Source organism: Antechinus flavipes, chromosome 6 (genome assembly GCF_016432865.1).
Source record: "Antechinus flavipes isolate AdamAnt ecotype Samford, QLD, Australia chromosome 6, AdamAnt_v2, whole genome shotgun sequence".
NCBI lineage: Eukaryota > Metazoa > Chordata > Mammalia > Dasyuromorphia > Dasyuridae > Antechinus > Antechinus flavipes.
Genome location: NC_067403.1, coordinates 338,792 through 361,276, shown reverse-complemented (window position 1 = coordinate 361,276; position 22,485 = coordinate 338,792). Strand labels below are relative to the sequence as shown.

The window sequence follows — 22,485 nt, the reverse complement described above, 5'->3', positions numbered from 1 at the left end:
CAACTCTTTTCTTCAGCAATTTTTTTTTCTATTTTAAATAGCTTTTAATTTTCAAAACGTATGCAAAGATAATTGTCATCACTCACCCTTGCAAAATCTTGTTACAAATTTTTCTCCCTCCCTTCCCCCCTCTCCTCCCCTAGACAGCAAGTAATCCAATATAAGGTAAAGGTGTGCAGTTCTTATATCCACATTAACACATTATCATGCTGCCCAGGAAATAACACATCAAAAATGGAAAAAACCCAAGAAAGGGAAAAACAAGTAAAGAACAACAAAAGATGTCAGTGCTATGTTGTGACTTACATCTGGTCCCCAGAGGCCTCTCTCTGGGTGTAGCTGCCTCTTTCCAACATAAGTCTATTGGAACAGAACTGAATCATCTCATTGTTGAAAAAAGCCATGTCTGTCACAGTTGATTGTCCCATAATCTTGTTTTTGCTGTCTGTACCTTTCTCTTGGTTCTACTCTTCACTTAGCATCAGTTCATGTAAGTTTCTCCAGGCCTCTCTGACATCAGCCTTCTGACCATTTCACATAGAACAATATTCCATTGCTTTTATGTGGATAACTTATTACCCATGAATAGGTTTTATAAATAAAAAGCTTTAATAATAAAAAAAGATAAACATAGTAATATAGCCTTATTTTCTCCTTCTGATCAAAAAGTTGGAATGACCCTGAAGATTGATGAGGAACATTGATTTGATACAGGATTTGGATTTTATGTTAAAATGAGTGAATTATAAAGTAAATGCCAAGGAGGATGGCAAGCCACAAAAAGAAGAGAAACGTCAAACGAAGAACGGCAAAATGGAGAATACAGCCAATGTTTATAGGGAACTAGAATGGAAGAAGGTAAGGGGGAGACGTTCTTCAGAAAATTCTGACCACTATTGCATATTATCTTCTGCCTGCCTGCCTGCCTAATCTCTTAATCTATTTGAGGGTATCAATTGATAAAGAAACATTTTTCCCCAGTGATGATACAGCATCTCCCTCTCTCACCTGTTAGGATGTCCAGCAACACATAGTTTTGCAATACTGTGAATAAACCTGTATTTGGTGGTTTGTGACAAGCTTCCCTGGATGCTTCAGGCCCATGGCTAGTTCTATCAAGATGCTTCTGAAAGAGGGATGCAGTGAGGTAAAGGTGACTATGGTATGGATCAGGGATTCAAGAGAAGCCAACAGGGGTGCAGTAGTCAGAAAAGTCAGCCTCCTTGGCTGATGCAGAAACAGCTTTAACGAGAGAGGAACTTCAGCAGAGTGATTTCCTGGGACAACTTGACCGTGGTATAGACAAAATCAGAGAGATCCTCCCACAAGGGAGGAAGGTAGTATTATAGAGTAAAATCACATAAGTAGGACAGCCCTGGTTAAGGAGGCAATTCTGCAGCCAAGATATGGAAAATAGAGGGTGAATCCCAGACAGAGTAAGTGCAACTCACAGCATGTAGCACCTCGAGGTATGGGTCTTTACCTCTGGCACTACTATGGAACAAGAAGCCTTTTGGGGATTCCTCAATCAACCCAAAAAAGAACAGATACCTTTGCAATTGTCTTTATTGTGCACAAAGATTAGAGGCCTGATGATTGATTTTTTGGGACAAGCAACTGCATTATTTTGAAGGTAGCTTTTCCAGCACTATAGAGTTGTATTCAGGCACATCTGTAAATGCAGGAGCTGGTCAGAAGAATTGACTGAGGCATTTAGGAAAACAAATCATATAGAATTAAAATGGTGAAATTACGTTCATGTGATTTGGTGATCTAAGGTAAGGTCACATGTGGCTGATTATGCCCTGGATACAGAGTGAAACTTGAGTTTCTTGAGAAACCTTGAGTGTAATGGACCCTCCAAGTAAGGGTCTGCAATGCTAGGGACTGTAAAACCTGCTACTAAGTCTATTAGTTCTGGGTTACTGTGCGCCTTTTTCATATGGGTATGTTTTCTTCTAAGGATTACTTTGGGAGTGTGAGAAGGGAGATAGAAATAATGATAGGGGACACTGGCTGCTTCTCTTACATAAGCTGCCGTTCTATGAAACAGACCAGGACAGCTGACTTCTCAGTCTGGAGAGGTTCAGGAGTTTGGGAGCAGGATCACCTACCTGGATTGCAGAACCTCTGGGTTACCTGTCCTTGCAAATCCCATGGCGTTCTGTTGGTTCTGCCATCTAGCAGGTGGTATTACCCATTTAAGATGTGATAGGTAGAACTACAAGTACACAACCTTGAGTCTAGCTGAAGTGGGAGTGGAGAGCAGGATTTCAAAGGGACCTTTCCACCATGGCTCCAAGGAAGGATTTCAGAAATTCCAGCAGACTGGATTAGGAGCTGAGCCTCAGTAGAGATACCTAAAGAATGGGACTAAGAGACTAGTTGGTGTCTGATGATGTCTCTAGACATTATCACAACAGAGTTCTGTAGGAGGGGGCATTAAGTTGATATGCCTTCACTCATGGGTACAGTGGTATCAGGGGTCCTGATATTATCTCACAAGAACCTAGCTTCTTCCTACTAGCTCTTCCATGAATTTAATAAGGGGGTGATGGTGATTTAAGTATTCCATTAACTTTTTTTTCCCATTCTTGATGACTGGGGGGTGAAAGGCACAATGTTGGCACTGAGTGATTGACCAGGGTGAAAGCACCTTATGTAATGAAGCTCTTGTAAAATGGGTACATCTATTACTATGTATTTCTTTAAGAACACTACACAATGGAATGACTTTTTTTTCTTTTTTTCCCTAGTAAATTTGTTTCTTCTTAACACACATTGATTTATGAATATTCTGGGGAGAGAAAAATTAGAGCTAAAGTGCAAAGACATTGAAGAGATTAAAAAAAAGAAAAAAAAAGAAAAAAAGTAGAGAACATAGCACATGTTTATTTACATTCAGTCTCTGTAGTTCTTTTTTTGGATGCAGATGGCATTTTCTGTACAAAGTCTGTTGCGATTGCTTTGCATCCCTGAACCTCTGAGGGGGACCAGGGCGTTTATAGTTGATCATCACACATTCTGCCTGTTACTGTGTACAGTGTACTCCTAGTTCTACTTGTTTGTATCAGTATCAAGTCATGTAACTCCCGGCCTTTCCAAAACCAGCCCATTCATCATTTTTATAGAATAATAATATTCCTTGGTCTTCAAATACCATAAGTTGTTCAGTCATTCCCCAATAAACAGACACATATTTATTGTTCAGTTCTTTGTGACCGCACAAAGAGCTGGCACATTGTGGCCCATGTGGGTCTGAAATGCTTTTTGTCTAAGAGGATTTTTGCTAGCCCAGAGGCTGTGCCAGTATGACAGGGGAACTCTGCCACCCACCGGGAAAGTGTATAGCCCATCCCCAAAGTATATTTGGAATCCTGGGCAGCTGGCAATTGAATGAAGTCCCTCTGGCAGGTTTGAAAGGGAGCATCTGGGAGAGCAAACTAAGCCCAAGCTGCCTTCAGAGGCTTGGATACATTGTGGTTGGGACGCATCTCACAGGAGGTGACAGCAGCCCTGGGAATCCTCCCTCACTCCCTCAGTGTTTTTGGGCTACTCCCTCCTACTTGTTAGATGCACAGAGTGTAAATGCTACATCCACACTCAGTTCCCACAGTTCTCTCTCAGTGTAGATGGCTCTCTTCTTCACAAGATCATTGGAACTGGCCTGAATCATGTCATTGTTGAAAAGTCACACATCCATCAGAATTGATCATTGTATAATCTTGCTGTTGTCATGTATGATGATCTCCTGGTTCTGCTCATATCACTTTGCATCAGTTCATACAAGTCTCCCCAAGCCTCTCTGGTATCATCCTGCTGATCATTCCTTATAGAACAATAATATTCCACAACATTCATGTGCTATGACTTATTCAGCATTTCCCAGCTGATGGGCATCCACTCAGTTTCCAGTTTCTTGCCACTACAAACAGGGCGGCAGAAACATTTCTGCACATGTGGGTCCCTTTCCCTTCTTTAGGATCTCTTTGGCAAATAAGCTCAGTAGAAACGATGCTAGATCAAAGGATATGCACCTTTTGATTGCCCTTTGGGCATAGCTCCATATAGCTTGGCAGAATGGTCGGATTCATTCACATTTCCACCAACAAAACATTAGCGTCCCAGGTTTCCCCCAAAAGCCTTTCCATATTGGTTACATTGAGAAAGTTTCTGTCCTGTTTGGGTTCTTTGATATCTAGTAAGAAATCCTCTATTTGCAAAAGCTTTCCAGCATTGATAATAGTCATAAAGTTTCTCTTAAGTGGGGGTACAGTCAGGATCAGTACAATTAGATTTGTCTAAAACCCTTTCCACAGTGGTTACAACCCTAAGGCTGCTCTCCAGTATGGATTCTCTGGTGTAAAATAAGAGATTCCTTTTTTCTTAAGCCTTTTCCACACTGGTTACATACATAAAGTTTCTCTCCAGTGTGGATTCTCTGATGTAAATTAAGAGTTCCTTTTTGTATAAAACTTTTTCCACATTGGTTACATTTATAAGGTTTCTCTCCAGTATGGATTTTCTGATGTACAGTAAGAGCTTTCTTGTCTCTAAAGGCCTTTCCACATTGGTTACATTTATAAGGTTTCTCTCCAGTGTGGATTCTCTCATGTACAGTAAGAGCTCTCTTGTCTCTAAAGGCTTTTCCACAGTGGTTACATTCATAAGGCTTCTCTCCAGTATGGATTCTCTGATGTACAGTAAGATCTCCTTTTTCCCTAAAAGCCTTTCCACATTGGTTACATTTATAAGGTTTCTCTCCAGTGTGGATTCTCTGATGACCAATAAGACATCCCTTGCTTCTAAAAGCCTTTCCACACTGGTTACACTCATAAGGTTTCTCTCCAGTGTGGATACTTCGATGTTTAATAAGAGTTCCGTTTTCTCTAAAAGCCTTTCCACACTGGTTACATTCATAAGGCTTTTCTCCAGTGTGGGTTCTCTGATGTAAAATAAGAGATTCCTTTTTTCTAAAACCTTTTCCACACTGGTTACATTCATAAGGTTTCTCTCCAGTGTGGATTCTCTGATGTAAAATAAGAGATTCCTTTTTTTTTAAACTTTTTCCACACTGGTTACATCCATAAGGTTTCTCTTCAGTGTGGATTTTCTGATGTATAGTGAGAGCTCGCTTGCTTCTAAAACCCTTTCCACATTGATTACATTCGTAAGGTTTCTCTCCAGTGTGGATTCTGTGATGTACAATCAGAGCTCTCATGTCTCTAAAGGTTTTTCCACATTGGTTACATTTATAAGGTTTCTCTCCAGTGTGGATTCTCTCATGTCCATTAAGAGCTCTCTTGTCTCTAAAGGCCTTTCCACATTGGTTACATTCAAAGGGTTTCTCTCCAGTGTGGATTCTTTGATGGCTAATAAGAACTCCGTTTTCTTTAAAAGCCTTTCCACATTGGTTACATTTATAACGTTTCTCTCCAGTGTGGATTCTCTTATGTCCAGTAAGAGTTCTCTTGTCTCTAAAAGCCTTTCCACATTGGTTACATTCAAAGGGTTTTTCTCCAGTGTGGATTCTTTGATGGCTAATAAGAACTACATTTTCTTTAAAAGCCTTTCCACATTGGTTACATTTATAAGGTTTCTCTCCAGTGTGGATTCTCTGATGTCTAGTAAGAGCTCTCTTATCTCTAAAACCCTTTCCACATTGATTACATTCATAGGGTTTCTCTCCAGTGTGGATTCTCTCATGTACAGTAAGAGCAGTCTTGTCTTGAAATGCCTTTCCACACTGGTAACATGCATAAGGTTTTTCTCCATTGTGGATTCTTTGATGTCTAATAAGAGCTCTGTTTTCTGTAAAACCCTTTCCACACTGGTTACATTCATAAGGCTTCTCTCCAATATGCATTATGTGATGTCTAGTAAGAACTGCCTTGTCTCTAAAAGCCTTTCCACATTGGTTACATTTGTAAGGTTTCTCTCCAGTATGGATTCTCTGATGTCTAACGAGATCACTCTTTTGTCTAAATCTTTTTCCACAATGGTAACATTCAAAAGGTTTCTCTCCTGTGCGGATTCTCTGACGTAAACTAAGAAATGCTCTATTTGAAAAAGCTTTTCCACCCTGGTTGCATTCATTAGGTTTCTCTCCTGTGTGAATTCTTGATTGTACAATAAGATTTTCCTTTTTTATAAAACCTTTTCCATGTTTGGTACATTCACGATGTCTCTCTCCAAGTTGGATTCTCTCATGTGTTGCACAGCTTTTTGTCCAAGTAAAGTCACAGAATCCATCACCCATGAACCACTGCTTGGGAGTTTCTACCACAGAATGGCTTAGCTCTGCAGGAGTTTCTTTCATTTCAAGTTTGATCTCTCCTTGTTTAAAAAAAAAAAAAAAAAAGAAGAAGAAGAGAGCAAACAATAAAGCAAACATAGTTATGATGCAGACATACACACACATACACAGTCACTCACTCGTGTATATTTATCATCCCTTCCCTCCATCAGCAGAAGAGAAACTCAGTCATTTTCTTTTTTCCTAGGCAAGAACCAACCATTTTAAGTCCCATTAGTTCACATTCCCAACATGATCTAATTTCTTTTTTCTTTTTTTTTTTTAAAATTTTATTTTATTTAATAATAACTTTGTATTGACAGAATCCATGCCAGGATAATTTTTACACGACATTATCCCTTGCAATCACTTATGTTTCGTTTTTTCCCCTCCCTCCCTCCTCCCCCCACCCCCCCAGGATGGCAAGCAGTCCTATATATGTTAAATATGTTGCAGTATATCCTAGATACAATACATATTTGCAGAACCGAACAGTTCTCCCGCTGCACAGGGAGAATTGGATTCAGAAGGTAAAAATAACTCGGGAAGAAAATCAAAAATGCAAATAGTTCACATTCATTTCCCAGTATTCCTTCTTTGGGTGTAGCTGCTTCTGTCCATCATTTCTCCAATGAAACTCGGTTAAGTCTCTTTGTCAGAAAAATCCACTTCCATCAGAATACATCCTCATACAATATCGTTGTAGAAGTGTATAATGAACATGATCTAATTTCTAAGGAGTTTCTTGCACAATCACAGTGGAACCTCATAATAAACTTGTGACAATGCAGAGAGTGCCTTCATTCTCCTTAGGTGCACAACTCGGGTCACCAGCTCAGAATGGCTGAGTGACTCGATCCAAATCCCAGCAGCTGAGACTAGAATTTACACCCTGTGAATGGGAAAGCTCTGCTTCCATTATTTCACAATCATCGCCACTCTTAATTTTCTCCTTTCCCTTTCATTATCTGCGCTTTGCCTCTTTTTCATAGACATGACACCTAGTGCATATCTAGGAAATACTCAAATTGTTTCATGATCTGTCCTGTCTGTACATATAATAAATTTCCATGCTGATCACTTTTAATTCAATTTTTTTTCCTATTACATTATATAAGATCATATTCAGCAGGCTAACACAGTTAGTTTTTGTATTTACCTGAGGTAAAAGTGATTTTGTTCTGACCCTAACTTTTTTTGAGATCGCTATTACTTATTTCTTTTTTAAAAATTATCATTAAGTGTCTCCTGCATATCCCAAGATAATTTTTTTTAAAATGCATGAAATTATCCACATCTGAGAATGTCTCAAACAGAAAATTGAGTTGATCACCCTGAAATATGGAAGGATAGTGCGGCTGCAGTATTATAGTCCTTTCCCTTTTAGAATCCCTTTTTCTTAAACAATTAAGATAAAGATCCAAGGGATTTGACCCAAAAATGTCTTTGTGGCACCTAAAGTGGTGAATAAATGTCTGATTTGGTTATAAAGGTAGCTGTACTCTGGGACCACACACATGGGCACATTTCTACCTTTAAGTCTTTCTGCAGTGATTTCAGTCTATCATGATCACCAGTACACTGCTGTGGAGGACTGTGCCCTGAGTCCATGAAACTCTGGCTGCTTCTAAGTGCAGATTCTTCTGGTTTCTCACCTTGACATCAGATTGTTCTCAGCATTTCAGGAAGGCTGGACACTCATGTACAAATGGCCACAGGCCTGCAAAGTCCCTCAAGGGCTGTCTCGCCCTGGATTAGAGTAGTTCTCTCCTTCCTGGGTTAGCTAGCAACCCCATCTCATCCAAGCTCTAATCCCCTGAGCAAGATGTGCTAAAAACAATATATGTAATTGATGCTTGAGTTATTTAGGGCAATATTTCTCATGAGCCTATATATATATATATATATAAATAATTTTTTTAAAAACAGTAATTAGCAATGGCTTTTGACTGGCTAGAGTTTAAAAAAAATGAATTTCCATGTCTCCACAGGAGCTTGTCCAATTCTTTTTTTTTCTATATCATATATGTAAGACCATGTTCATCATTTCTGTTTCAAAATCAGAATACAATTACAGTGGATAGAATGTGGGTAGGGCCTTGAACCCTTGCAAGTCAAGTTATAGGATCTCTGTTAAATTCAGTTGCTTTATCTGTAAAATGGGTTTAATAGTAGCACTTAAGTCCTCTGGTTCTCATGAGGATGAAATAAGACAATGCAGAGCATGGCAGACAGGGCTGTATAAATGCTACTTGTTTTATTTCACTTTGGCTCTTTCCTCCCCAGTTCTACTCCCCTTCTTAAAACATCATGATACTCACCAATTAATGATGCACTGGGCCACTTAATTATTCAGTTCATCTGGTGCACAGTGGGACTCTCCACAGTTGCTGGCATATTGTCTGTCCCACCAGTCTGTGGCGGCGACCTCCATGAGAGCAGGGATGTCCCTAACATCTCTTTGTGTTCCTGGTGTTTAGCCCAGGGCTGCCCTCTAGTAGACCTTTAATTGTTTACTGACAAGAAGTTCTAAGAAATGGCTCATATCTTGAACCTAATCCCTTTGGGGACTTTCAGGAGAGCTCCATTGTCCCAAATCCCAAACAAGGACTTCTTACAGGATGACAGATGAGCAGTGGAAAAGCCTTACAGGACCTTGGAGTGGGATCGACTCATTTTGTGGAGCGGACAGCCAGATTCACTGACTAGTCCCAGACACAGCTGCCTAGAAATATCCAATACAGAATTCCAAGTTTGACCTTTCTCCCCTAACTCAGCATTTACTTCAGGGTAACTCCCAGAAGCCTCTTGTAACCACAGCTCTCATACACCTGCTTTCACCTCACTCACCTGCAGAGCATCTCCTCAGGCCTTCTTGGCCCAGCATCCACAGTGCTTCCCCTTGCTCAAAATAAGAGATCACCTCTTCTTTGGGAACTGGAAGCCCTGGGTATAGAAATCAGTAAGAGAAGAAGATGGAGAGAAGTTGGTCACTTAGTTCTCCTTAGGGAAAATGTGAGGATCCAGAGCTGCTCCAAGCCGAAATTCAGCCCCTCTTGTTCAGACATATCAGTCAATCATCAGGCCTGTAAAGCAAGTCAGCTAAGGCAGGATGTGCCCACTATTTTTACAGCTTCCCCTGAGAAAGCCAAAGGCCCTTCCTCCCACATCCTGTCCTGAGAGGCTCCCTTCTGGCAGAAACTTCTGATCCCAAACCTGGGTTGCTAACTGTGTAGCTCTGAGCAAATCAATTAAATTCTGATTGTTTTCCTGTTTCTTCAACTCTGAATTGGGGATAATAATATCACCTGACTTGAAATCTGAAGATGAGATTAAAGTGACATAATATTTTGTTGTACTTTTAACTTATAAACAAGCATTTCATTATCATAGCATAATAAAAAGATGATTGGACATGAAACTGTAAATCCACAACACACAATGCTATTGCTTTCACTTAGAAAAGGAAATTATCAAGTAAATTTTTCCCTTCCATTTGCCTGTGCTCAGTCTAGCGATGGCCGCAATTGTATAAAAATGTAAAATTACGCTATCCATCTTTCTATTTATGAGTTTTTCTCTCTAGATGCAAACAGCATCTTTTGTGATTCATCCTCTGTCATAAATTTCAGTCCTTAGAAGCACCAAAATAACTTACTTGCTGGAAGTTGTTCTTAAATAATATTGTTACAGTTAGTAAAGAAAGCATATGGCAAAACCCCTGGCAAACAGCAAGTGGAAATAAGTACTTATTCCCTTCTATTCCTTTCCCACCCCTTGTGCTGGAATATGAGGCCAATCCAAAGGCAGATAAAGGAGAAACTCCCTAGTTGAGGGAGAAGCAGGTGCTTTGGCTACAAAGTGATGCTTGCTAAAAAGAATAATATTTCAAATAGTGGATCCATCTGAAAAAGGACGGAATTAAAAGGAAAAGCAAAAGGAAAGGCTGAGCAGTTTTCAGAGCTTTTGGAGGACAAAATTTGTATCAAGGTAGAGGCTAACCTCTAAGATTAGTTCCATGTTTAAGATGCTTCCCCTGATTTAATCTTTGACCTGGGAATGGGTAAGAGAGAGCTTCCGGAACAATAAAGGAAATCTCCAGGTCCTGTCAAACAATACAAGGCCAGTCTTTTGCCTTCCCTTCCCCCACCACAAAGCCTGTATACTAGGCAATGAGGATATTCCCTTTGATTGCAGACTTGCAATTATCAGAGGAGGTGCTCTTACCCAAGGAGAGCAGGTTCCAGGTGTTCTCCACCATGACCTCCTTGAACAGCTCCTTCTGAGAGGGGTCCAAGAGCCCCCACTCCTCCTTGGTGAAGTCCACAGCCACATCCTTGAACGTCACAACATCCTGCAGCATCAAAAGTCAGAAGATGTGGGGCTGAAAGATCCTTCAGAATGAAAGAGCTCAGCCCCTCTAATTTGCAGGATGAAACGGAAACACAGAGAAGGGATTTGCACCAAAGTCATAGACTTTCTGTCAGTCAGAGTCAACTCTTGAACCACTGGTCATTAAGAGACTGATTGAATTTTAGATCTGTTGAAATAAAGCTGAGAAATGACTTATTACGGAACGCGTAAGGAAGGGCATCCTAGGGCCACATGGCACATTCCCTTAATGAATTCTTCCATACTCTTCATTGGCAACCCTTCTGCTCATCCAACCCTATTTCCTATTTCTCACTCCCTGTGCCTGTTTTACCTTTTCCTTTTATCAAGGGCCTCTTCTCCAAAATAAACCACCTTTTACCAAAGGGAATTGCCAATGTGAATTTACCATGTTCATATCGAGCTAGGAATTGCTTCCCTGAACTTGTCCTGGTCTATGTGTATGGCACATTTCACAGTTTGTTTCCTTTATTCTATTATTTCACTTTTAGATGACAGACTTTAGAAAAGAAGGCATCTGCGCAGTTGGTCTCCAAGGAGTCGCAGAAAGCTCCTACAGCACAGCCCGAGAATGGGGACCTTTGAGTATTTAACTGCATGAAGTGTGAAGGCAAAAAGACCCTGTGAGCAGAGCAGCTATGTTCCACAGAACGGAAATCTAGGGAAAACAGCCAAGGAAGGTGGACAATAAGGAGAGGGAGAGAAATCCCTGTTAGAAAAGGGAAGAAAAATGGACGAAAGTAGAAAACTAATGAACAGGATGAGTTGAAGGGCAAGAGAGGGAGGAGAATCTACAAGAGAACTAAGAGGAAAAGGAAGATGATGAAATGCAGAATGAGATTAAGGAGAAGGGATGATCAAATGTCTAGAGAAACTTGAAATAAAAGACTTATGGCATTTTCTAAAGGGAACAATAGGAGAATATGCATATTTCTTTTCAATACATGGTACTTTTACAAAAATTAACCATTGGGACACACAGATCCTCTACCCAGATGAAAAAAGTCAGAAATAATCATTATACTCTGTTATTTCCTAAAGAAATAAGAATGAAAATTGGTTCAAAGATGACTAACAAAAAATACAGGCTAAAAGGAGATTTACTAGAGTCAGAGGACAAATCTTATAAATGATAAATTTGTATAGGAAAATGAAAATGATTAATTAAGCCATATCCCAAAATTTCTTGGGTTCAGCTGAAGCAGGCCTTGTCAGCTGGGGAGGGGAGAGGAATAGACATACCCTCACACATTAAGAATATATAAAAAAAGAGATGTTTAATTGAATGTGCATTCAAAAAAATTAGAAAAAAAATTGATGAAAAACTGAAAATAAGTACAAATAATGACATATTAAAATTAGAGGGGAAATAGATTGAGATTAATTAGATGTAAAAAAATGACAAATACCAAAATGGCTTCTTTGAAGTGATTCAAAAAGTGAAGAAAACCCTTAGCTAGTATGATTGAATGTAAAAGAGCATAAAATCCAGTCACTGAAACAGCAAATTGCAAAGGTGAAATGGGAGCCCTCCTTTGGGAGCCTCTCCCATGACTAGCTTGTATGCTTTCTTGTGAATAAAGCTCCTGATGGCCAAGAGAAAAATTCTCACATCAAACAACATCAGCTTCATAAAAGAGATGTCCGAAGGAAAATTCCCAGGAAACCACCCCCAAAATGCAGAGCTGCCAAGTCAATGAGAAAAAGCCTGCAGGCCTCCAGAAAGAAAGTCCAGTAGAATTCAAGTACCAAGGAGCCACCATTAGGACCAGACACAATTTGGCAGCAACTTTCATTAAGGAGCAGAGGATTTGGAAAAGTATGTTAAAGAAGGGAAAGGACCTGACCTTATGACCAAGAGCAAATTATGAAGCAAAAACAAATGGAATGCTTTCAGGGAAAAAGCACCTTAATGAAAGTCCTTCCCAGCATTCCTAAGGAAAAGCCCACAAATGTAGAAAACTTTCTAAATTGAGACCCATGAGGAGAAATACAAAAAAGAATCCAGAATGAATTAGCCTCAGGGACTCAAAATATAAGCAAGAACTAGTTATATACAATCATAGTGAGTGACATGTGTTCCCTCTGATTCTTATTTGGGCTCACAGAGGGAATCAAAGAAGAGTAAAGCGGGGAGGGATTCTGTTATGTCTGGATGATCTTAAGCAGAGACTGGAAAGAGGGGAAGAGGGTGGAGAGAGAGGAGGGCTAGGAAATATTGTCTCTGGCAAGGAGGGTCCGGGACTAGAAAGCTCTACAAGCAAGGGGGTGGGGACATCTGAGCCTCAGTCATCTAGTCAAAGGAAGGAAGAATTCCCAGGACATAGGCAGATAAAAGGAGAAATGCAGTTTACTCCCCAGTGAATTGACTGGAGTCCGTTCTATCTATTATACTCTTCCAAGTCAACCCAGGGCCTGCTGCAGCCTAGAGCAATCTCACGGTCTCTGCCAGTTCCTGGCACTCTGCACAGGGGAGTTTAAGTTAAACCAGCAAAAGAAACAGTTGGTGTAGTACTTTGGGGCCCAGGAATGACAGAGGTGAGGATGAGAATCCCAGCAGCCTCTTTTAGACAGGAGAGATGGGTCCTTGTGCCTGGGCAGGTCGTGGAAGCACCAGAGCAGCGGGATGGCCCAGAGCTCTGTGTCGTAGAACTGCTGTGCGGGGACCCAAGGCCTTTCTCAGTGCTTATTGGCAGGAGCCCAGGAATGGTCAAGGGAAGGGTTTCAGGGAGACCTGGGAAGGCTTGGGGGACCTGAGGCACGAGGACAGGAGCAGCTCAGAAGGATTGTGTGTGTCTGTCCGTCTTTCGGGTCCCAATGTGCCAAGGATCCTAGGATGCAGTTGGGCAGGGCAGTGTTACTACTGGTTCCCCTGTTTTTATGCAGAAATGACCACTACATCAGGCCCCGAAAACTCCACCGCCCGTCCTCCATGTCTAGGGAAATGGCTGTGACTGCTGATGTTGGTCAGGTCTGGGGATGGACTGCACTCACCTGCCGAGGTCCGAGGCTCTCAGGGCCCATTTCCTCTGGCTCCAGGCTCCCCGTAGAGGTAGCAAACACCCAGAGTGACTCCTCTTTCTCAAGTTCCTCCCTTTGGCACCTGGTCTTTATCTCGGGGTCTTGCTGCTACCACACTTGAGGGACCTATAAAAGTGACAACAGCCAAAGCTCTTACTAACAAAGGTCACAGCTAACCATGGGGGGCTTTACTTTTCAGCCTCTCTGAAAACCCAGAAAAATCCAGGAGCCCCCAGGAGAATCCCTCCCTTCTTTCCCTCTGCACAGAAAAGCCCAGCTTCCCCTCATCCTGGCCCCAGGCTGACTGCCTTTGATTTCATGGCCTGGGAGAATGCTGTTTGGGGCCCTGAGAGCAAAAGTGTTCTAATTTCACCCCACTTTTGCTGTTTGCCTTTCCCCCAATTCTTGGGCCAGCCCTAGGTCACCAGAAGAATCTGCAGAGGGAGAAGTATCCCAGGGGAGGAGAGGACTTTCTGCTTTTTCTCAGCAGGAGGCAAGCCTACAGGGATTCCTAGTGGAGTGTGACGTCCTGCAGGAGTTACAAAGTCCCTGGCCCTCCTGGTGGGGGAGAGACTGCACAATAAAAAACAATGCGAAGAGGGCCAGGATGGGAAAGGGAGGTTGTCTGAAAACTGCTCCCCTCCTTTTACTTCTTTTCTGCCTACTCTCTCCATTGTACCTCACCCATAGAGCTACAAGGGTGTTAGGGATCCCAGATGAGAGACCTTCAGCCTCCATGGCTCCTGAGTCAGAGCTCTCCCCCTCCCACCCCCCAGCGATCCTCTGCCTCCCCTCCCCCCAAATAACACACACATTATTCTGGAAAACAGACTGACTGCTTTGGGGAAGAGGGAGCAAAAGTGGGAGGTGGAGGATGGGGAGGACTCTTGGAATGGAAACCCCAGGAAATGACCAGAGAAAGCCTGAGCCTGGAGACAAAATCCAGTCTCACATTGAACTCTGAGGGCTCAGAGAGAAGAGGGGCCAGGGAAGCAGGAGGTTTGGAGAACAGGGCTAGGGTCAGGGAGGAAAGACAGACTAAAGGAGGTCATGGAAGTCAGGGGGGTGAGAAGTGCTGGACAGCTGAGTTTAGGAAAGAAGGAAGACTGTGCGCTGAGGTGTACCTAGGAGTTGGGGAGGGATGCTGGGACCTTCTGGTAGCGCTTAGGCAGGAGTAAGGTAGGACAGCAGAATCTCTCAGGAAGGGATGGGATGGGGAGATGGGACAGCTGCGTCCTGATCAGAAGGCTGAAATTATGGACAGTCTGAAGTCTGGGAAAGTGAGACCCAATGGGAAATCTGGGCGAGTTTGGGAAGTGATTCGGAGTCTGGAGAAGGTGAAGGGTGCGGCGGGGTCTCATGCAGGAGGCAGCCTTGGGAGAAAGGTGCGCTCCTAGCAGAGCGCGAGGTCATGTACCCCAAGGTCAAAAGAGGAGACCCAAAGGCAAGGGCACCAGTGGGAGCCGGGAAATATGGGGCATGCTGGCTCAGACCTACCTGGGAGCTGCAAGCACAGGCTTGAGTGCAGGAATGCCGAGAGATCTCAGGGGCAAGGGAAAAAAAGAGGAGAGCCCTGAGCTCGCCGGGGGAAAGGGGGAGAGAGCTGAGCTCTCAGGGGGAAAGGGGGAGAGAGCTGAGCTCCCGGAGGAAAAGGGGAGAGATCTGAGCTCCCGGAGGAAAAGGGGAGAGATCTGAGCTCCCCGGGGGAAAGGGGGAGAGAGCTGAGCTCGCCGAGGGAAAGGGGAGAGAGCTGAGCTCTCAGGGGGAAAGGGGGAGAGATCTGAGCTCCCCGGGGGGAAAGGGGAGAGAGCTGAGCTCCCCGGGGGGAAAGGGGGAGAGCTGAGCTCCCCGGGGGAAAGGGGAGAGAGCTGAGCTCCGGGGGGGAAAGGGGGAGAGAGCTGAGCTCCCCGGGGGAAAGGGGGAGAGATCTGAGCTCCCCGGGGGAAAGGGGGAGAGATCTGAGCTCCCCGGGGGAAAGGGGAGAGAGCTGAGCTCCCGGGGGGAAAGGGGAGAGAGCTGAGCTCCCGGGGGGGAAAAAGAAGAGGCCGGAGGAACTCGCAGGAAAAAAAACGGAGACAGAACAAAACTCCCGGGGAGAGCAGTTTCTACAACAGGGAAGTCAAAAGGGATGGAAAGCAAAGGAGGCGGGGAAAGCACCGGGATCCCCGTTCAGACTTCCTGTTTCCGGACAGTCTGGGCGGGTCTTCCGGGTCCATAGAGCCCCGCCCCATCCCTCCCCCAGGATGCTTCAGCCTTTTCCTCCAATCACACTCAGGCCCTGGATTTTTTTGCCGATGATGCCGGGGATGCAGAGAAACTCGAGTTTGTAGGAAGACCCTGAATCTAAGGGACCCCCGGTAAGGTCCGCAGTGGCCTGGGACCGTTAGTTCTGGGTTAACGCGCTCCTTTATCACGGGGGTAATCTTTCTTCCAAGGGCTCCTTTGGGAGGGCGAGGAGAAGGGGGATCGCAGTGATGACGGGCCCGGCTGCTTCCCTTCCATAAGCTGCTGCTCTATGAAGGGACCGGGCGGCTGCTTCTCAGCCTGGGGAGCGTCAGGAGTCTGGGAGCAGGAGCGCCCGCCTGCATCGCAGAACCTCTGGCAAGTCCCGTGGGGGGTTAGGGTTAGGGTCAGCTTGTTTGTGTCAGTCACGGAACTCCAGGCCTTTCCAAAAGCAGCTCAGTCATCACTTTTACAGAACATTAACAGTCCATCGCCTCCATGTGCCACTAGTTTTTCGGCCATTCCCCCATCGATAGACAGCTACTTATTTTCCGGTTCTTTGGGACCCCTCAAAGAGCTGCCGCATTTTGTCCCGTGGGGGTCTGGGATGATTTTTTTCTAAGAGGATTTTTGCTAGCCCAGAGGCTGTGGCAGTTTGAGGGGGACTCTGCCACCCAGCGGGAAAGTGTACAGACAATCCCCAGAGCATATTTGGAACCATGGGCAGCTGGCAATTGGATGAAGACCCTCTGCCAGGTTTCAAAGGGAACACCTGGGAGGGGAAACTGGCCCCACGCCGGTGTCAGAGGCTTGTTTACATTGCGCTTGGGGCAGCTGGGACTCATCTCACAGGCGGTGACAGCAGCCCTGGGAAATCTCCCTCACCAGTATTTTTGGGCTACTCCCTCCCACTTGGTGGCTCCTCAGTGCCTGAATGAAGACAGGTTTAAAGGAGGGAGAAACGAGTTCTTAAGAGAATCCATTGGATCCACTGTAGTCCTAAGAAGTTCACATCCCTCCTTTGGAAGCTTTTCTTGCTCTGTAATAAGCATTCTCTTCTGGGCCAGGGCAACTTCTCCCTTCCGCCTTTGTGCTGAGATGGATAAGCGAAAGTTTGTACTTTGGGGGCAAACATAAGTTCCATGGAGACTTCTGCTCTAGAAGGTTTGCCGTCCAGCATCTGGAGAGTTACCGCCAGGGTTTCAGCTGTTTGGCCAGTGTAGTCATTTGCTTTCTCATGGAGATTGTTTTCTCAGCTGTGCCCAGGAAGCGTCATTGCTGCCATGGCCTGGGGAAGCAATAAACAGTCTAATATTTGAGATTTGCTTTTTAATGGACTGACCTGAGGAGGAGGCCCTGATGTTTCCTTACCACCCTAAAGTCAGGGCTACTCCAAAGGCACATCTGCTCTGGGTGCAGACATTCATCCTTTTGCCTTTTCTTAACTGACCAGCCTGATTACTGCCCCGAGTTCAGCTTGTTGGGCTGAGTGGCCATGATGGAGTGATGAAGTTTAAGGCATTTCTGTGGCAGGGGTGATGCCCTAAGCAGCGACCAAATCTCCTTCCTCACTTCTGGAGCAGATGCAGCAGATCCCGGTCAAAGTGGGCTCCCTCTGAGGGGGTTCTCTTCAGGTCCTCCCAGGGAGAAAGACATCCAGATAACTTGCACAGTCATGGTCTGCAGCCCATCCTCAGATTCTCAGGTAGAAAGGGGGCAGGACTGATTGTGTTTCTGATGGTCCCTTCCAGGGTAGCTCGCCTGCTAGAGGACAGTGCTGAGGGGAGGTGAATTCATAGCAGTGTGGGGTTTCAGCAGCATAGGGAACAGGAGCCATTTAGGGAGAATGGAGACAAATGTCCTCAGGGGTGGAGACTAGGGCTGCTGTGGCCTCTGCTGCTTGGAGGCAGCCTGGGAGGTCTTTACTATATCATTCAAAGCTTTATTATAGTACCCCACGGCACAGAAGTTTTCACCCTGTTTCTATGCCAATATGCCAAGTACGTTCCCTCCTTTCTCACACATAAATAAACCAAATGAGAGAATAGTTGGGGAGGCCTGAAGTTGGGCAGTGTTGGAAGGCAGACTTCAAGAATCAAAGGAGTTTTGAGCTTATGGGGGAAAGCCAAGCACTGAGGACATCAAGATTTAGGTGTCCATAAAGTACAATGGCAAAGCTGAGAAGTCAGGGATCCAGAGAGGAGAGTAACCTGTTAGATCCAGGAAGGCACAGAGCCAATGCTTGAGGTAGGGAGCAGAAAGCTGAATGCTCCCTTAACCCTAACCCTAACCCTAACCCTAAATTTTTATTTACCTGAGGTAAAAGCAATGTTGTTCTGACCCATTATTTTTTTTGAGATAGATATTACTTATTTCTTTTTTTAAAAAAAATTATCTTATGTGCCCCCTTCATATACTGACAAACACAAATCTTTAAAAATGTATGAAATTATCCACATCTGAAAATGTTTCAAACAGAAAATTGAGTTCATCATCCTGAGATATGGAAGCGTAGTGCAGGCTGCACTACTGCAATCCTTCTCTTTTAGAACCTCACCAAAGCCTTGAACGACTGATCCAAGGGATCTGACCCAAAAATGTCTTAATGACACTTAGAGTGGTGAATAATTGTCTGATTTGGTTATAAAGGTAACTGTGATCTGGGACCACACAGATTTGCACGTTTCCACATGTACACGTCTTTCTGCAGTGATTTCAGTCTATCATGATCATCAATAGACTGTTGTGGAGGACTGTTCCCTGAGTCCATCAAACTCTGGCTGCTTCTAAGTGCAACAGATTCTTCTGGTTTCTCAGCTTGACATCAGATTGTTCCCAGTATTCCAGGAAGGTTGGACACTCATGTACAAATGGCCACAGGCCTGGATAGACCCTCAGGGCTGTCTCTACCTGGACTAGAGTAGTTCTCCCCCACCTGGGTTATCTAGCAATACATCTCATCCAATCTCTAATCCCCTGAAAAAGATGTGACCTGGGTCTGTATTCTTGCAACAGTGCTGGCAGGCTATTTGGAAAGCATGGTGAGGAAATGGGGACAGGAGAGGACATCATGAAATCATCATGGAAGGCCACAATCTTTCTACCAAAACAGACCTTAAAGTGCTGCTCATTGACATGTTTAAGCTTATTTTCTAATTTGAATATTTCCTCTGATTATGTTACTCTTCTATCTGGAATTGTTTGGCTAAATGGATTGGTCATTCAGTAGGGTTTCAGTTGCTATCCTTTCAAAGACTGTGATTATATAAATATTATTTAAAAACAACATAAAACAATATTTGTAATTGAGCCTTGAGTCATTTAGAGCAACATTTATCATGAGCCACTAGAAATATAAAACTTTTTTTTTTTTTAACAATAATTAACAATGGCTTTTTTTGCCTATAGTTTAGAAATAAATTTCCATGTCTCTACAGGAGCTTGTCCAATTCTCCTGTTTTCTACATCATACATGAAAGACCATGTTCATCACATCTGTTTCAAAATCAGAATACAGTTGCAATGGATAAAATGTGGATAGGGTCTTGAATCAGGAAGCCCAGGGTTTTACTCAGACCTGAGAACCTTGCAAGTCAAGTTATAGGACCTCCGTTGGATTCAATTTCTTTATCTGTAAAATGGGTATAATAATAGCAGCTAAGTCCTCTGGTTCTCTTGAGGATGAAATAAGATAATGCAAAGCCTGGCACACAGGGCTGTATAAATGCTATCTGTTTTATTTCAATTTGAGAAGTCTCTGGTGCAGCCCTCTAGGCCTCTGGAGATCTCTTTTCTTAGGTATCCTGCAGTGAGTGGGGATTGAGAGCAGCTTCTAGCGAATGTGCTTCTCCAGTACAGGTCATTTGCAGAGATCTCCTTCTCTGTTAAAATTTGTAACAAAATAGATATTAATACAATCCTAGCCTGTTATTACAATAACCAGGTCAAGTAGTGAGAGCCAGCTTAAACTTTAACAACACTAACATGAACATGACTGGAACAGAGAATAACATAAAAAATAAAAAAGAGCTTTCTTTGAGAATGTACATATGTGTGTATATGTATGTATGTATATCTATATATAGTGTGTGTGCATATAGCTTTCAAACAAATAAGATTAGGACAAAAATTCCCTGTGGTATATGATAACATTGTGAAGGATGTAAGTGGAGGCCTCACTTGTGTGGGAGCCTTTTAATGTTGTCAATCACCTTGCTGAGGGGGTAATACTGTTTCTTCTGACCCTCTGAGTCCCCTTCTCTCTTAAGGGTCTTCCCAAACAGCCCATTGGCACCAATTTCTTTCTCTTCTCTTTGCTGACCAAGGCAGCCATCTGTTGATGTAGATATGGATGCCCAGGTCTGTGTGAATCCTGGATGAGTTGGAACTATTTAATAAAAGCCCAGGATCCTCCCCAAGGTTTAGATATTCTTTGGCAATAGCCTGGAATTCTGCATACTGCCAGGGCTTGAAACCATAGGTCATGAAAGTGGCTGACTTCAGGCATTTTTCCTGGGCAAATTTTGTCTTTCACTTTGAAAGGGAACAGAAGAGCTGGGGAGCTGCTGGAGTCTATTAGTTAAAGAAGGAAGAATTTAGGTAACTGAACAGTTTATATTCCTAAGATTTCTATTCATTATAAATTTTCTGAGGGGAGGATGAGATGATTCCTGGCAGAAAGCCTTCTAACATTGAGTCCATAGCTGGCTTGTACCCAGAGTGACCATTCTGCTAAGAAGCACTGTAGTTCATTTCAATGCTTTTCCTCATCAAGAATAATACAATTCTTGTATTTCCCATGAGTTATGTGATGGTAAAAAAGGACTGACTTGGTCCTGAAGGCAGTAATTCCCTTCTTCAGGTTTCTCTCCAGTGTCAATCCAGTGTAATAAAACCAACCTTTTAGTAAGAAACTTTCCACACTGGTTGCATTTATAAGGTTTCTCTCCAGTGTGGATTCTCTGATGTCCAGTAAGAGCCCCCTTTTCTTTTCAACTCTTTGAACACTGATTGCATCCATAAGATTTCTGTCCTGTATGAATTCTCTGGTGTTGAACAAGACCATTCTTCTGGGTTAAAGTCTTTCCACATTGATTACATTCATAAGCATTCTCTCTGGTGTGCTTTCTCTAATGTTGGATAACATTATCCCCCATTTTAAGGGGGATTTTACTATTGGTCCTCTTCTATCACTTTTCCCTGATTTAAGACAATGATCCAAGTAATTTGATCCTAAACTTTGTCAGAGGTGCCTTAAGTGATAAATAATTGTCCAAAGAAATTTTTTCTTCTGTATAAGTATGTGCATATTTTTTTATTATTATTATAGCTTTTTATTGACAGAACATATAGATGGATAATTTTTACAATATTGTCCCTTACACTCACTTCTATTCCAACTTTTCCCTTTCCTCCCTCCACCCCCTCCCCTAGATGGCAGGTAGTCTCACATATGTTAAACATATTAAAGTATATCTTAGATACAATATATATGTGTAGATACATACAGTTCTCTTGTTGCACAAGAAAAAATGGATTCAGATGGTAAAAATACCCTGGGAAGAAAAACAAAAATGCAAGTAGTCCACATTCATTTCCCAGTGTTCCGTCTCTGGGTGTAGCTGATTCTGTCTATCATTGATCTATTGGAACTGAATTTTATTTTCTCTTTGTCTAAGATATTCATTTCCATCAGAATACATCCTCATACAGTATTAAAGATGAAGTGTATAATGATCTCCTGGTTCTGCTCATTTTACTTAGCATCAGTTCATGTAATTCTCTCCAAGCTTCTCTGTATTCATCCTGCTGGACATTTCTTACAGAATAATAATATTCCATAACATTCATATACCACAATTTACCCAACCATTCTCCAATTGATGGGCATCCATTCAATTTCCAGTTTGTAGCCACTATAAAAAGGGTTGCCACAAACATTTTTGCATGTATGGATCCCTTTCCCTTCTTTAATATCTTTTTGGGATATAAGCCCATAGTATCACTGCTGGATGAAAGGATATGCACAGTTTGATAACTTTTTGAGCATAGTTCCAAATTGCTCTCTAGAATGGCTTGATCCATTCACAACTCCACCAATAATGCATCAGTGTCCCAGTTTTCCCAGACCCCTCCAACATTCCTCACTATCTTTTCCTATCCTCTTAGCCAATTTGACAGGTGTGTAGTGGTATCTCAGAGTTGTCATAATTTGCATTTCTCTGATCAATCAATAGTGATTTGGAACACCTGTTCATAGGAGTAGAAATAGTTTCAATTTCATCATCTGAAAATTGTTCATATTCTTTGACCATTTATCAATTGGAGAATGGCTTGATTTCTTCAAATTAGAGTCAATTCTCTATATATTTTAGAAATGAGGCTTTTATCAGAACCTGTAAATGTAAAAATCTTTTCCCATTTTATTGCTTCCCTTCTAATCGTGTCTGCATTAGTTTTGTTTGTATAAAAGCTTTTAAATTTGATATAATCAAATTTTTCTATTTTGTGATCAATAATGAACTCTAGTTCTTCTTTGGTCACAAATTTCTACC

General features: G+C 42.8%; 1 protein-coding gene and 1 long non-coding RNA gene across 2 annotated transcripts in view; one reads left to right on the top strand and one right to left on the bottom strand.

Annotated features, from left to right (window-relative positions):
• Window positions 1-2,872: 2,872 nt before the first annotated feature.
• Window positions 2,873-13,830, bottom strand: LOC127540035 (zinc finger protein 420-like). Its single transcript, XM_051964561.1, has 4 exons — window positions 13,682-13,830; window positions 10,523-10,649; window positions 9,146-9,241; window positions 2,873-6,336 (listed from the first exon to the last, which is right to left on the bottom strand). The coding sequence occupies exons 1-4, from the start codon at window positions 13,709-13,711 to the stop codon at window positions 4,331-4,333; spliced, it is 2,259 nt and encodes a 752-aa protein (XP_051820521.1). The 5' UTR covers window positions 13,712-13,830; the 3' UTR covers window positions 2,873-4,330.
• A 2,082-nt stretch (window positions 13,831-15,912) lies between these two features.
• Window positions 15,913-22,485, top strand: part of LOC127540044 (uncharacterized) — a 132,996-nt gene continuing 126,423 nt past the window's right edge. The window contains exon 1 of the long non-coding RNA XR_007948088.1: window positions 15,913-16,065. This is a non-coding gene — a long non-coding RNA (uncharacterized LOC127540044). The remainder of the gene's footprint in view (window positions 16,066-22,485) is intronic.

Bases quoted from the DNA above. Each gene is read 5' to 3' on its own strand.
- LOC127540035 (XM_051964561.1), bottom strand. From the start codon at position 13,711: ATGGGCCCTGAGAGCCTCGGACCTCGGCAG. The intron at 10,650-13,681 runs GTGAGTGCAGTC...TTGATGCTGCAG, and splicing joins AGAGCCTCGGACCTCGGCAG to GATGTTGTGACGTTCAAGGA. The intron at 6,337-9,145 runs GTGAGTGAGGTG...TTTTTAAACAAG, and splicing joins CCTGAGGAGATGCTCTGCAG to GAGAGATCAAACTTGAAATG.